Consider the following 14,321-nt stretch of genomic DNA (forward strand, 5'->3'; position numbering starts at 1 on the left):
TATTTAGAAAATGTTTGACGAGGGTTTATACCTTTAACACAGTGAAAAAAAGTATTTTCACTCCAATACACTGAAATATCACTTTTGGTGTCTGTATATAAATATTACATTCTACTACGCCCCCAAAGATCGTGTCAAGGGGAGTATCAAAATTTTCGGTTACATTTCGCAAAACCCTGTGCATTGGTTTTATCCATGAAGCCAAGGCTATTGTGAATGCCTGAGTTTAATACCCAAAGATAATCTGTAACAGAACAAAACAACATTTAATATTGGTGTACAATCACTTCCGCGCAAATTGTATGTCTTCAAATAAATTAATTTTTAAAAAATTCAGGGATGGAGAAGAAATTGGATTAAAAATTGCTCCGGTATCTATTGTTTCATTAGCATGTTCTCTTATTCGTTAGCTTGAAAACTGCAGGTTCAAACTAGAGGTGTACAAAAAATATCAATCTACAAAAGGAGTAGTTTTATTTATTATCATTACGAATACCTTGTCTAAATGACATACATTCAATTATAATGGTTTATGTTTAGCAATAGGAGAAAAGTTTAGGTGGATGAATTGCTGCTGTTGTAATAAATTGAGGTTTATCAGCTTCTGACAATTTGATTATTCAAGTTCTTTTGCGATCGTTATGAAACATTTTATTTTTATCAATTCTAGTTTTCATCCTCTTATGTAAGCTACAGCTACAGCTTGGAACAGGGAAACAAATTTAATTTATTTTAATGATCAAAATTTAATAATCTCCGAGAAACTCTCATTTGGGTTCATAAATTGTATTTATCAAAGTCATTTTAAAGCAAATTAAATTTTCAAGCCATAAAAACAACTCATGAACCCATGATTCTAGCATGAATAAATACCTAATATTCGTCTAGATTTGTAATTTTTTCAGTAAAGGCTTTCTTTTGGCAAGAAACTTAGCTGCGAAATTTTTACTTGTCAGTGGCATTCTATTATAAATAAAAAGTTTAATTCCGCCGCTTATTATTTGTTTTACTTTAGAGGACAGGTTTTTCAAGAGTTAGAAATATCTTCAGGCTTATGCAAAATGTAAATTATTTTATACTAACTGCTGCGCCCCTAGCATCTATGGACTCTATATTCGAAGGGATATGGAAGGGCAGAAAATAGCAAAAAAATAAACCTTTTTTATATTTCAAAATAGCCAAAAACCATCCTGGGACATATAAGAAGCTTCACAGTAAAGGAAAACCATATCGGTTTAGCGGTTAGAAAGATCCTTCGCTACAGACAAAAAAAGCTTAGGATAATTTGTCACAGTTAGTGTGTGTTCAACCACAAACACACAATTAGGCAGACCAAGGTGCTTATGCTACTTTAAGCTAGACTAAACAGTTAGGGTTATGTATAGATTTTAGTGAAATAGAGTGGTAGACTACAGTGAGTGTGATACTTTAAGCTAGACTAAACAGTTAGGATCAAGCATTGATTATAGTAAAATAGAGTGGTTTATTTTAGACTAAAGTGCTTAGGCTACTTTAAGATAGACCTAACAGTTACGGTAATGTTTTGATTATAGTGAAATTGATCGTTTTATTTAAGAATAAAGTGCGTATGCTACTTTAAGATAGACTAAACAGTTAGGGTATTGTATTGATTACAGTAAAATACTTTATGCTATGAAATTTATTAATTTGTAACTGACTCATTATATGAAAGAATCATATTCATATTGGCTCCATTTAGAAATAGCACATCTAGAATTTCTATATTTATATGTAGATTAGCTGCTTTATTACACTGAGTTATTTTATGGCCCTCACTGTGCAATATAACCCAGATGAAAGTTACATCTGATATAACAAATTCAGGGATATCAAGGGATAAGACAATTGAGGATAAATAAATGTACACCCTCCTAAAAATAGTTACTCATATGTAGATTACTTTTATTGGTGGAAAAGTTTGGACACAGCTAGTTTGTGTCTGTCAACCAAACTAAAATGATTGAACCCAACGAATCAAAAAGCGTGTTTGTAAACTAATAGAATTTTTCATAATGTCCAATGCCCCCCCCCCCCACCTCCCTGTAACAAAGTAGAGAAATTAAAAAACACACAGACAAAAAACCACTCTCAAATTTCTACCCCTACCATTTTATATCAAGTATGACGACATCTATTCAAGCGAAGCTCGCAAAATGGAAAAAAATGACAAAACAATTTTACACAACAGACACTTTTCATGGGTATACTTATAAAGAATCTTTACTACAATTCACAAAAATTCAGACATTGGACTTGTACCCAAAGTTTGAAAAAAACGAACACTTTTTTGTTGGCTGAAAACTTGTTTGAACATGTTTTACAAATATCAGACTATTCTTTCAGTTTAAATATACACCATGCTAGACCTATACATTAGACCTACATACTTAATTCCCAGTACTGACGTTGTGAGTGACGTTCAGAATATATTTATATGTTAATTGCGCTCCTAAAAAAAGGCACTTTTGCAATGTGCAATAGCGCGCTAATCTCGCTCGCTCTTTTCGTTTCGCGCGATTCTATGGTTCAGGGGAGAAAGAGAGGAGAGGGAGGGGTAGTTGGTCATAATAATCATGGATTTAGGGATAATATATTACATTGGCTTCAAATACATGAATCATAGTGTATTTAAGTTTGAAATTTTGCTGTTAGTAGTATAAAATCATAGGGGTGTGCATTAATTTATCTGCTAATGTACCGTCCCCTCCCTTCCTGTATTATATATTATTTTTGTAGTATATATGTATTAGTAGGGTGGTAAATTGATGGAGAAAGGAAAGGAGCAAGTCTGCTATAAAGAAAGGAGGGGAGAGCGGAGGAAAGGAGAAGTGTGTTTAAGACTTGTTTTTACACAACATGAGTGCCGCTTTTTCCGCATTTTCAAAATCATACACTTTTTAGATTTGCCTAAAATTTTTCAATTCTATACAGACTATTTGCATTTAAGTAATTCTTAAATTGTTTTTTGCTGCCCTATTTATAGAACAAACTTTCCCTCTGTATATCAATCTAATTGGAGCACAAAAAGATATGATATATTTTCGGTGACACCCGCGTTTACTCAAATACACTTTCAGAGAGCCACCCTTCTTTTTTCCTTCCCTATTATCGTCCCTTACTCACGCCTTCTTCCCCACACACCGGTATTATCCTCCTCACCACCCTTGCTACCTTCCCTTTCTCGCCCATTTCATTCAGATACTTTCTTTACTCCACTACTCACACTTTATATACTACTCACCCCCCCCCCCTTGTGTGTCTACATCAGGGGTATAAGGATAGTATAATGGGTCATAGATTCAAATTTATTGTTAGAATTCAATATGCAAAATTTATTTAGAAAATTAAAAGAGATACTTTTTTGAACAAGGAAGTCCAAGGGGGCGGGGAGAGATATTAACCCCTCTCTTCACTAAATAAATTTTCCCCAAAATTTTTGGAAATACATAATTTCTAAATCATTTTTAGTTACTTTGTGTTAACTTGTTGTTCTATAATAATAAGAACATGATGTCTTTGCAACAAAAGAATTTAAAAAAAGGATCATGTTACTTGTTGGTTTAGCGCTAAACCTACAAGTAAAGGAAGATAAAAAAAGAAGATAGGCCGACAATGTTAGTTATCCCAGTCAAACATATGTCATCTCTCCAAAAAAATTAAATGACAATTTCAAATTCATAGAAATGATAGGAATTCATTTTTGTAATTTTCCCCCAAATGCCAAAAAGATGAAAAGAATGTTTTTTTTCATTGAAAATGAAAAGTGAATGGCCAGCATTTATTTTTCATTTTTGTAATTTTTCGAAAAATGACCCGGCATTAAATTTTCATGTTTGACTTTTTCCAAATTATGCCAAGAATCTTCATATCATTAAGAGATGAAAAATAAATGCTGGTCATTTACTTTTCATTTTTTTCACGAAAAAAAACATTCCTGTCATCTTTTTTTCATCTAAATGACTTTCATTTTAATTTTCATGCCATTCTTTTTTTCTATATTACATGTTTAAAAAAAATCCCGCTAGAGGACTCAAAGGACCTAGGAAATCTTCTACAAATCCCTTATCCCTTATCCCTGCTTGTATGTTTGTACAATAAAGTTGAGAAATTTTTTATGTAGATTTCTAAAATGAGGTTGAATTTTTAAAATTTTGCTTTTTTGTATGTTTTTTTTGAACAAAAAATTTAATCAACACATTTAGACAATTATCCGCCATCTGAAAAAAGCTTTAGATATTTTTTGATCTATACCGCCTTAGAAGAGTTTTTTAATTTTGAAGATCAAAATTTTCAATATAATTTTAAAAACATTTAAAACTTTAATCTTCTATTATTTCTTTTACTGCGATTAAGTTTTCAACTAAACAAAATCTACAAAACACATTATACATTAACACTCGTTTTTTTTTTATTTCACAATAGATTTAATAAGTTTTAAACGAAGAACACTATGAAAACAAATCCAAGGCTTAAACAATAATAACCCATATTCTTAACTTGAAAATTTTGCAGCAGTTAACAATAATTATTTGACATCAACATCACCCTTTAAATATTTCCCATGTGTTATTTTGTAATTTAAGGCTTAAGTATTTTAAAACCCTTTTAAAGAGTATTCCTTTATTATTCTTGACTTCTATTGTATGCAGACACTTGTAGTATGGGCTTACAAACGTTTTTGTATAGGTGCTTTGGAGGAAAATATTGTAAATACTCAATTTTATTGTTTTTAGATCTAAAATACCCTAAATAGCATCAAAAACTAATAAAATTTTACTTAAGTTTTCCCCAAACGCTTTTATGAAAAAGTGTAGTAAGCATTAATCAATACAATCAAAAGAATCATTTTATTGGGTAAATGTTGCCAAAATTCTAATACTATTATGGCCACAAATCAAACAAAAACCAATCACAAACATAAAACATTCTTTTAACGCACCGTTAAAATAAAATTTAACCATTTTTCCCTATAATAAGAATATAGAAATATTTATATAAAAAAGAATGGTGACACTTATGGCGGATTAGAATAAGTTTTCTCAATAAAAAGACGACATTTTACATCTTAAGGCGGATTTTTCCTAAATTAACCGATTAAATTTTTTTTATAAAAAACTATAAAAATAACTTATTTTTCAAAAAAATAATTTAATTTATTAAATCTTTAAATAAAATTTCACAAGATTGTTGTAACACTTCTTTCATATAATTGATTCTAGGAGGATTTGCGGAAGATTTCCTAGGTCCTTTTAATTTTAAAGGGCGAATATAGGTTTGATATAATATGAGCTTATTTCAAAGGTGCCATTATATAGATTATAAATAACTTAAGGATATTGACATATCTAATTGTATAAGTCTGTTTATAGCTTAAAACCTTTCTAACTCAAGATAATATTATGTAATAAGTGTGGTTCCCTAAGAACCCAATTACCCTAGCATCACACAAGGCTTCGTAGCAAGGTTGAATTAAAAAGCTTTCGTAAAGGATAGTCGTAATAACGTGGAAACTAATTAATCAGGGGTAAATATACCCATCTTCTACCTTAATACAAATTATATAAAGTAAAATATTTAAAAGTTTAAAAAAACATCAAATAATGTAAAAAGTAAAAAAAAATAATTGATAAAATTTTCTTGGAGGAAGAATGATTTCAAATCCCTGTTTTTTTAAGGTTCGTGTGTGTGTGTGTTAAAATTGCGTACATCAGGGTTTTTATATTTTCCAGAATTAACCAATGATCTTTGTACAGAAAATAAACTTTAAGACGTATTATTTACCCTAGTCAAAACTTTTACGCAAATTATTTCTACGCTTTTAAAAAATTGAATTAAAGAGTATATAATCTAAAAAAATAAACATTTAAATTATCTTTTAAGGTGCGTGCCATTGTAATAGTCAATCAAACTTAAGCAAAATAGTCAAAAAAAAGTCTTGTAAAGGGCTAAAATAAACCGTTTGTCGTCAATCTCATTTATCATATGTTCAATTGAAACAGAAAATTGCAAAATCTACTTAAGGATTTTTTTGAATTTTTAAATTTGGCATAGATATTCTAAAAGTATGAAATGGCACCTTTCATATAAGCTCATATCATATCAAACCTATATTCGCCCTTTAAAAGTGGGAAAAGTTAAGTAAAAATAAATTTAATTAAAATTGAGTAATTATTATGTTATTAGAAAATATAACGGAAATATTTTTGAACATGAAAGGAATTTTTAACATTCATTTAAAATAAAGAAATCTTATTTGAATTACAATTTCAATTAGTCATATAAATGACTAAATTCAGTGTCAACTACAACACATTATTTATTTTAGTAATATCTTTGGCCATCATACTTAGGTACATGTGGCAAGTCCTTGGATGCTGCTTTACATTATATATTATTTCCGTAAAAAGATGACCTGGAATGTAAATTTCATTTCTCTACAAACATGACTGTCATTTAAAATTCAGATCTCCACAAAAATGATTGTCATTTAAAATTCATTTCTATAATCATCAAAATCGGTGCCATTTTAGAAGGGAGTTGATTCTGAAATATCCCTGATTTTCATTTTTCTGGCATGATGATTTTAAATGAATAGATGTAAGCGAAAAAGATGGAAATTAGATGAATTTTAATGAAAATGTTAGCTGGGATATTTTTATTGAAAATAAGTAATTTTTGTAATTTCTAAAGAACTTCAAAACCCCAAACAACTTCCTTTATCTTAAACAAAATTAAACCAGTAAAACTCCTCCCACTCTTTTTCTCCTGAGAAATTTCCACCAATTTCTAAATTAAACCTTTGATTTAAAAAATCTATCTCCACCCTCTGGAAAATATAACTCAGGACACTTTCATGTACAACCCCCTCCCCCCCTTCTATTACAACCAAATTAAACCAGGAAAACTCCTCCCACTTTTTATCTCATGTGTAATTATTTAATAACATTTTTGCATCTATTCAATACAATTACTAATAAAAGTTTAGCTAACAAATTAATCTTATTTTTTTCTATTTATAATTATATTAGTATCTCTATAAGGAATGGAGGGGGGATATTGCTAAACCTACAAGTTACATGTATGAGTTTGCATAACATACAAGTAACATGTGATAAGCGCTAAACCTACAAGTAACATGATCAAAAAAAAAGTTTCATCAGTTTTGTCCATGATGAGCAAAAAATTTACTTTAACTCATTGCTTTATCCTTATATCCCTGGTCTATATAGTGAGTGTGTGTGTGTGAGTGATTCCAGAGGGGGGCAATTGTCAGGGGGGGGGGAAGGAGAAATGAGAAAAAAGAGAAAGGACGGAGAGGGGGGGGGGGCAGAAGTTTAACTTTTTCAGTACGTTACAAGCTTTCTGCTTAGTAACACTCCGCGGTTGTTATTTTAGTGTAAAAAATCCACCGAAATGTAGGCGAAAAATCCGCAAAACACAATTCACAATCAAACAGCTGATAGTACAGAAGTGTTTGTGATTCAATAATGTAATATTGTGGCGGTTATAATACAGTTTTGTGCCTTTAAAGTGACAGTTTAGTCATTTTTTACCAAAAAAATTAGACGTATAGTGATACAGAAAGGGAATAAATTCTCATTTTAAAAACATTCCCTGTTAAAAAAAATGCTTTATTAAAAGGATTAAACCTCATGTGATAAAGTTTTAAAATGTTTGTTTTATACCAACCTAAACTTTATGGTTAAAATTCTAGTGAAAAAACTTAAAGCTGTTTTTTCTACCTCGATTTTTTATATTTGATATAGGGAAAAGTCCATCTGAAGAAATTTCGATTAAGGGATTTTTATATGTATATTTTCTTGCAATAAAACAATACTAGTAATTCTTTTTTGTTTGTTAGTTTTTTAATATGATGCTGTAGTTGTTATAAACAAGAAAATTTTAAGGCTTTTAGGAACATTTTTTTTTGCAAAAACTATTTCTTTTAAGATTTTCAGTATTGATAGCTTGCATAGCAAATTGTAATACATAAAAACCAATAAAAAAGGCACTAAGAATCTTAGGGATTGCGATTTTTATAAGCAGAAAAGTTTCAAGCAAAATAGTTTCCTCTAGGATGAAATATCCTTTCATCGTATATATAGTTGCGTGCACAGACATTTGCCTGGAGTGCGTGAGCTTGATTTAGAGGTACACCCCCTTTCTGGGCTGGATCTTTAAATCATTTCAATGGTGCGCTAAATCGGGGTGAGCCAACTTTCCACCAATGAGAGCACAGCATTTTACGAAATGCCGCGCTGTGATTGGCTGAAATTCGGGTCACCCCGATTTGGCGCACCATTGAAATGATTTAAAGATCCAGCTCTGGACGCCTCTATAAATTTTAAAATAAATATACATATAAAACTACAGGGTCCTGAATACTACCTCTGGATATAGACAAAAACTAGACCCCAAAAAGTGCATCGTTAAAAGTAACACTGTGATAAAAAGTGTTTTCATTACAGCTGAAAAAAGCCTAATTATCATATCCATAAAAAGTGATAGCTAAAAATATTGTTTGTGATAATCATTTTTTTTATAAGAGTGGAAGCAAGATACTTCAACAATCTGATAAGAATAAGAAAAAAGCACTTGAATATAAAAAGTGAGCATGATTTGTGGATGGCTTTTCAAGTGAAATAGTGATAAGAAAGCTTGTTTTTATTTTATAATAATAACAACAATAAGTTGAGAAGTTTTTGTGCAAAAATGGAAACAATAGAACAAATTGACAGGTGGGTCAGTTTTTATTTTAATTTTGTCCTATTTATAGAAAAGTTTAGGATTTAATTGTCCTTATCCTTGTATAAAGTAGTTATGTGTTTCTGTCTGAAGCTAAAGTTCTCGGAAACAGCAGGTTTAAATTTGTGCTTTTCTGAGAACCTTTAAAATTGCCATAAGGTGGTTTTAGGACTCTTGTTGACACTTCCTTAATTCTTGTCTAGGGGCGAAGCAGATTTTTAAAAAGTAAGAGTTTTCATATTGATTAGTTTTTACTTTTTAATATATAAAAAGCATCTTTTGTGTAAAAAATAAATAAAAATAAAACAGAGCTATACAAAATTAATTTCTTCCATAGGACTAAAAGGCGTTATTTTGAATATTAGAGAAGCTTCGCTTAATTAGGATTAAATTAAAAAATAGATAAACTTAATTAAACATTTACAAAATCTAAAGTTTAAATGTCTGAACTTTTAAAAGCTAAAAAAGTCAACCTTAAGCTATAAAATAAAGAAGAAAATTTTATGAATTAGTTTACGTAAAGATGATTAAATAATTGTTATTTAAGATTGTCGTGCACCCCGAGTTTAAGGGATGGTGGTTAATTTAGGGTCTGATTTTGTACACTTAATATTTTGTAATTATGTTTTCTAAACAGCTTTTTTTCTTACTAAAATGTATAAAACAATCATATCCTTAATATCAAATTATTATCAAACTTAAAAGATATAAATTTTTAAGTGATTATTTGCCTTTTTACTTTTCAAACTTATGTACATTCTCTGTCCACTGAGAGTCTGTAATCGCTAAAGGTTGTTGGATCGATATTCTCAAATTGCCGGGGAGGTTTGGCCATAGGACAACTCATTTTATAACAGCCAATTCAAAACATGTTCATTTTTTATTGTTTAAAAGAATTATATGTTGAAAATAAGCTTTTGTGTTGAAATTATATCAACATAAAACTATATGTATTAATGATGTCATTATTGATTTATCTTTAATGAAACTAATATGACAAGATCAAAAATAAAGTAGTCATCGATATATATTCGTTGTCATGTCAATAGAATGTAAGCCACTACCACTTTGATCAAACACCATGCTTCCACGTTTGATAGGGTTAGATTTCTAAAATATAAGCATTTCAAAATACTAACTATATGATATATAGAGTAGGAAAAGTTGCTTTTGTTCTTTGTACAGATATACTTAATCTTCCCCTCTCATACACACACACACACACACACACACACACTTACACACACCACCCCTAAATTGTCATAGTTGTCAGGGATCTTGAGGGAAATGACACTGGACGATAATTTAATTTACATCCCCAATAATGACAAACAAAATTACCCCTTTTTTGTATATAATTTCTTTTTATAAATCAATTCTAAATAGTTTGAACCTTCTGTAAAAGTACCCAAAGTTTTAATCCGGTGAATAAGAAAGTGTGATTTAAAAATGTTGGGAACCAATGAAATTTTCAGTCCAACATCCCTGCCACCCCTGTCAAGTTATGCTCTCTTAAATCCGGAGGGGGAGCGGGAGGGGGGGGAGATGAATTAAGAATAAGGTCCCCAAATTATTACTGCCCCGAGAGATAACAGTTTTATTATTGGTAGGGTGGAGAGGGGGGGGGGATATTGCAGTAGGGATTAACACGGAAGATATTAAACAGATGTGGGAGGGGGGGGGGGATATGAAGCAGGAATAGGAAATGTAGAATTGCACCAAATTTTTATTTTCTCAGGGGAAAGGGAATTGCATATTGGCGTCTGAAATCATTTTTTTGTGGTTATCTTTTATTTTAAAGTGGTTTGAACATTTTTTTTTTAATAAAAATTATAATAACTGAAATATGTTATACCTACTTTGTTAAAATAAATATGACTTGAGTTTACGTAAACTTCACTACTCTGAGCATTATTTACTACCAGAAAACTATATCTACTCACATTTAACTGGTCCCCAAAGTTATATAATAACGTTTTCTTATTCGAAGCATACCTAACATTTTTAGGACTTTTATTGAGTTTTAATGGATGGCTCATTAAGTTTAGTTCCAAACTTTTGAACCACTAATTGTAATCTACATAAGGGGTAATTTTGTGTATTATCATTGGGAAGGTACATCAATTTATCGACCATTGTCTTATCCCTTTAAATCCATGATATAGACAGAATTTTTTTCTTCTAAAAGCTTTCTCTATGTCCCTGAACTGCACATATGTACATCGGAATGAACTCTAATCCATGAGATATAAGGGTTGCAGCAGGGCAAATTAGTTGAAACTGAAAGTTGTATTGATTTTCAGATTAGCAACATGATTGCATTTATAATTCATTCTTATTTGCTCATTCCAGCATTAACAACTGCTCAATTGGATATATTATAACTTATGGATCGTACACCAGATTTTTATGTTGTCTATTAAATCCACGTATAATCTACATCCATTACTGTTCAAGTATTATAAAACTTGGTTATGTTCTTATATTTTTTAGCTAACATCGATATTTTCGTCTTTGTATATTGAAAGATTTAAGAAAAATATAGATGAAATAAGTTACCCAACGACTTATGATAGTTTAGTTCATTAAGCAACATCCTAGCAAACTAAAAATTTATATATTATGTTTTGTCTATTGTTCGTCCGTCAGTCTATCTTAAAAAACGTGCAATTAAATTGTAGGTAAAAAAGTTGAATATTTTTAGAATGAGCTGACATCACCCCCTTGAAAAATAAATTAGGAAGAACTAACTTCTCTTTTTTTCATCCCATCAAGGCTCAAACACCCGTAATAATTTTGCAAAGATTTGTAAGTTTGTTGTTGCTGTGCTACTTGTCAAACTTTAAATGGAAAAATTAAAAAAAAGAAGTTAATATATGGTATGTAAGTATAGGTATATATGTATATGTATGTTTACAAAAGTGACCTGCAGTTTAGTTAATTTGCACTAGCATAGTTTTGGGCATTTTAACATATTTTGGCCGTGTCATTTCAAATTTGTAATTAATATCTTTATTTCATTTGTACGCCCTACATTTTTTCTTTCTCCAGTTTTTACAAGGATCTTAAGGAATAATACAATGGAAGATAAATCGAAATACATCCCAAATATTCTGCGAGTAAAATCAGTTTGGACACTTCTAATCTAGAACAAACCAAAAACCAACAAAATTCAATAATATTATCTAGAGCTTTTGAGCCAACAAATGACGTAGTTTAAAACTTTGTGTACCATTATAATTTCAGTCCAATGTCTCCTCCCTTCATGAGTTCTTTAGTAATTGTCTGTATAGCCCCGCCCCTTATTTTCCAACTGTTTACAGCTTATGCAGGCTGGTCAAAGCCTTGCGGGTTACAAATCTTCCTAACCTATAAAAAGGTCTGTCATTGTTGGCTACAAAATTTGAAGACATTTTTTATTAAATCTTGTAATAAGGGGTAATTTTATTTTGATATTGGAGTTGTGCATAGGTTTATCGTCCATTGTCTTATCCATTAAGATCCCTGTATACGCCTTTCTTTTATAAAGATGTATTTTGACATTTTTTAATTGCATACCTTCTTTATAAGCATAAATATATGATCCAACTGACTATACATACATTTTACAAAACTGACCACAATAAACGGAATATTTATTAGAATTACCCCATTAAAAACCCAATAAAATATTTGTTTATTAAAACCTCATTTACTAAAATAGTAAATCGATTCTGTTGGTTTTGCACCTGTTTTTTTGTTTAAATAGTTTTAGTGCTTTTAAATTATCACTTTTAAAGCTATAGTTCAAATTAAATTAAATGCATGAAAGATAGGTAAAACATTTAAACATTTAAACAATTTTAAACATACTCGAGCAGTTATAGTAATGTGAGTTAATATAAAACTAAACGATAGTTCCTTGAAGTATATTTCTTGATATGGTCAGTTGGACGTAGTAAGTAACATTTAATAGAGTAGTAGCGATACTAAAAATACGATGTAAAACTTTTCTAATCACAACAAATGATTGTAATGTATAAATTATGCCAAGAAGTTTGACATCTATGGCTTATTTTTATTTATGGTCCTTTCTTCTGTAATTACTACGATTCTATCTGCTTTACCTACTCGAGATGGGGTTTTAAAAAATGCCGCGTTTTTTCGACAATTTTTAGACATTGATTGATTGAACTAAGACGATGGGATTTTAACACATTTTTTAGCCATTTGTATAATGTCTAATACAGATCTAAAAAGATGCATTAATAAATATGCAGTTAAAATGGATTTAAGTTGTATTAGACATTATACAAATGGCTAAAATAATAATTTTAAAATTTTGAATTCTCAAGTTGTATACTCTGTGTTGAAATCCCATCGTCTTCGTTCAATCAATCAATGTCTAAAAAATTGTCGAAAAAACGCGGCATTTTTTAAAACCCCATCTCCGGCTCTATCAGGGAGGAAAGGGGGCCCCAAAGTTATACTTGTCTGGTACCCAAAGTTTTATAAACATTCTTTCATTAAAATTAGATCTTGATTGGTTGGTACAAACTGGCTGTGTCAAAACATCAATTTATTTTCCTTTGTCTTATCCCTTAAGATCCCAGTTCCCTATTAAACCTAGAAGAGTTATGCTGACTTCCAATTATGATGGTTTATGTCGACTGTATGTCATATAGGTATGTTAGGTAACCCTAATTACGACGCCATATAATGATTTTTAAATACATACCTATTGAGATGTTGCTATAATAACAACGCAAAAGTCTTAATTTTTCCATCAAACATAGGTATCTTAGTTAAGATCCTAATTTATTTAACAACTAATCTAAAAAATAACCTATGACTCATTATTTTCTACTTTTTAATATTTTATCTTAAAATTCTGGTATAAAAATATGAGTCATATCTGTATGATTTGCTTTAAAAACATGGTTTAAGCAAGGATAACCATAAACATTGCTGTATAAAAATTTATGAAATAATAGTTTAACTTTGTATTGTTGAAAATATTAATTTGTAGCAGGTATTGTCCATAAATCCATAAAAACAATATTTCATAAATGGCTCATATCAATTTGGGCAGTTTATGATTAATTTTAAATTCTACTAACAAACAAGGAATAGGCTTATAAAGCTCTAAACTATAATTTCCTTCTAAAAGTCGAATAAAACCAGAGATCTGGAGGGTTTAGACTACGGACGATAAAATGATGACACCCCAATTTATGTGATAAACAATACTACCTCTGTTGAAGATTGTAAATATTGGTGAAAAAGTTTGGCCATAATCTAAGCTTCTATAATGTTTGAATGAGAGTAGGTGTTTTAAAACTTCAGGGATTAGTAAAATTTACTGTCCAATGACCCCTCCCTCCCGGGATAAAATAAAATATAAAATATGTGCCTGCTTTCTTTCTTTCTATCCGCCCGCTATATTGATTTTATCCATCTGTTACTTACAGTTAATAGTACAACAATATGTTTCAGTTTATAACTTGAATGTCAGTTAAGTAAATGCGGGTTTCCTCTCAATGATCTAAAGGGATAAGACAATGAACGAAAAGTTA

The 14,321-nt window shown here is 30.2% G+C and overlaps 1 protein-coding gene across 5 annotated transcripts in view; it reads left to right on the forward strand.

Moving 5' to 3' along the window:
* Nucleotides 1-7,397: 7,397 nt before the first annotated feature.
* Nucleotides 7,398-14,321, forward strand: part of LOC145322680 (uncharacterized) — a 126,434-nt gene continuing 119,510 nt past the window's right edge. For all 5 annotated transcript variants that reach the window (XM_080164876.1, XM_080164877.1, XM_080164879.1 and 2 more), the window contains exons 1-2: nt 7,398-7,831; nt 8,395-8,759. In XM_080164876.1, the coding sequence (XP_080021002.1) occupies nt 8,734-8,759 (26 nt within the window). In that variant the 5' untranslated portion in view covers nt 7,398-7,831; nt 8,395-8,733. The remainder of the gene's footprint in view (nt 7,832-8,394; nt 8,760-14,321) is intronic.

The sequence above is a fragment of the Acartia tonsa genome, chromosome 6 (assembly GCF_053477335.1).
Source record: "Acartia tonsa isolate MP-2025a chromosome 6, ASM5347733v1, whole genome shotgun sequence".
Classification (NCBI taxonomy): Eukaryota; Metazoa; Arthropoda; class Copepoda; order Calanoida; family Acartiidae; genus Acartia; species Acartia tonsa.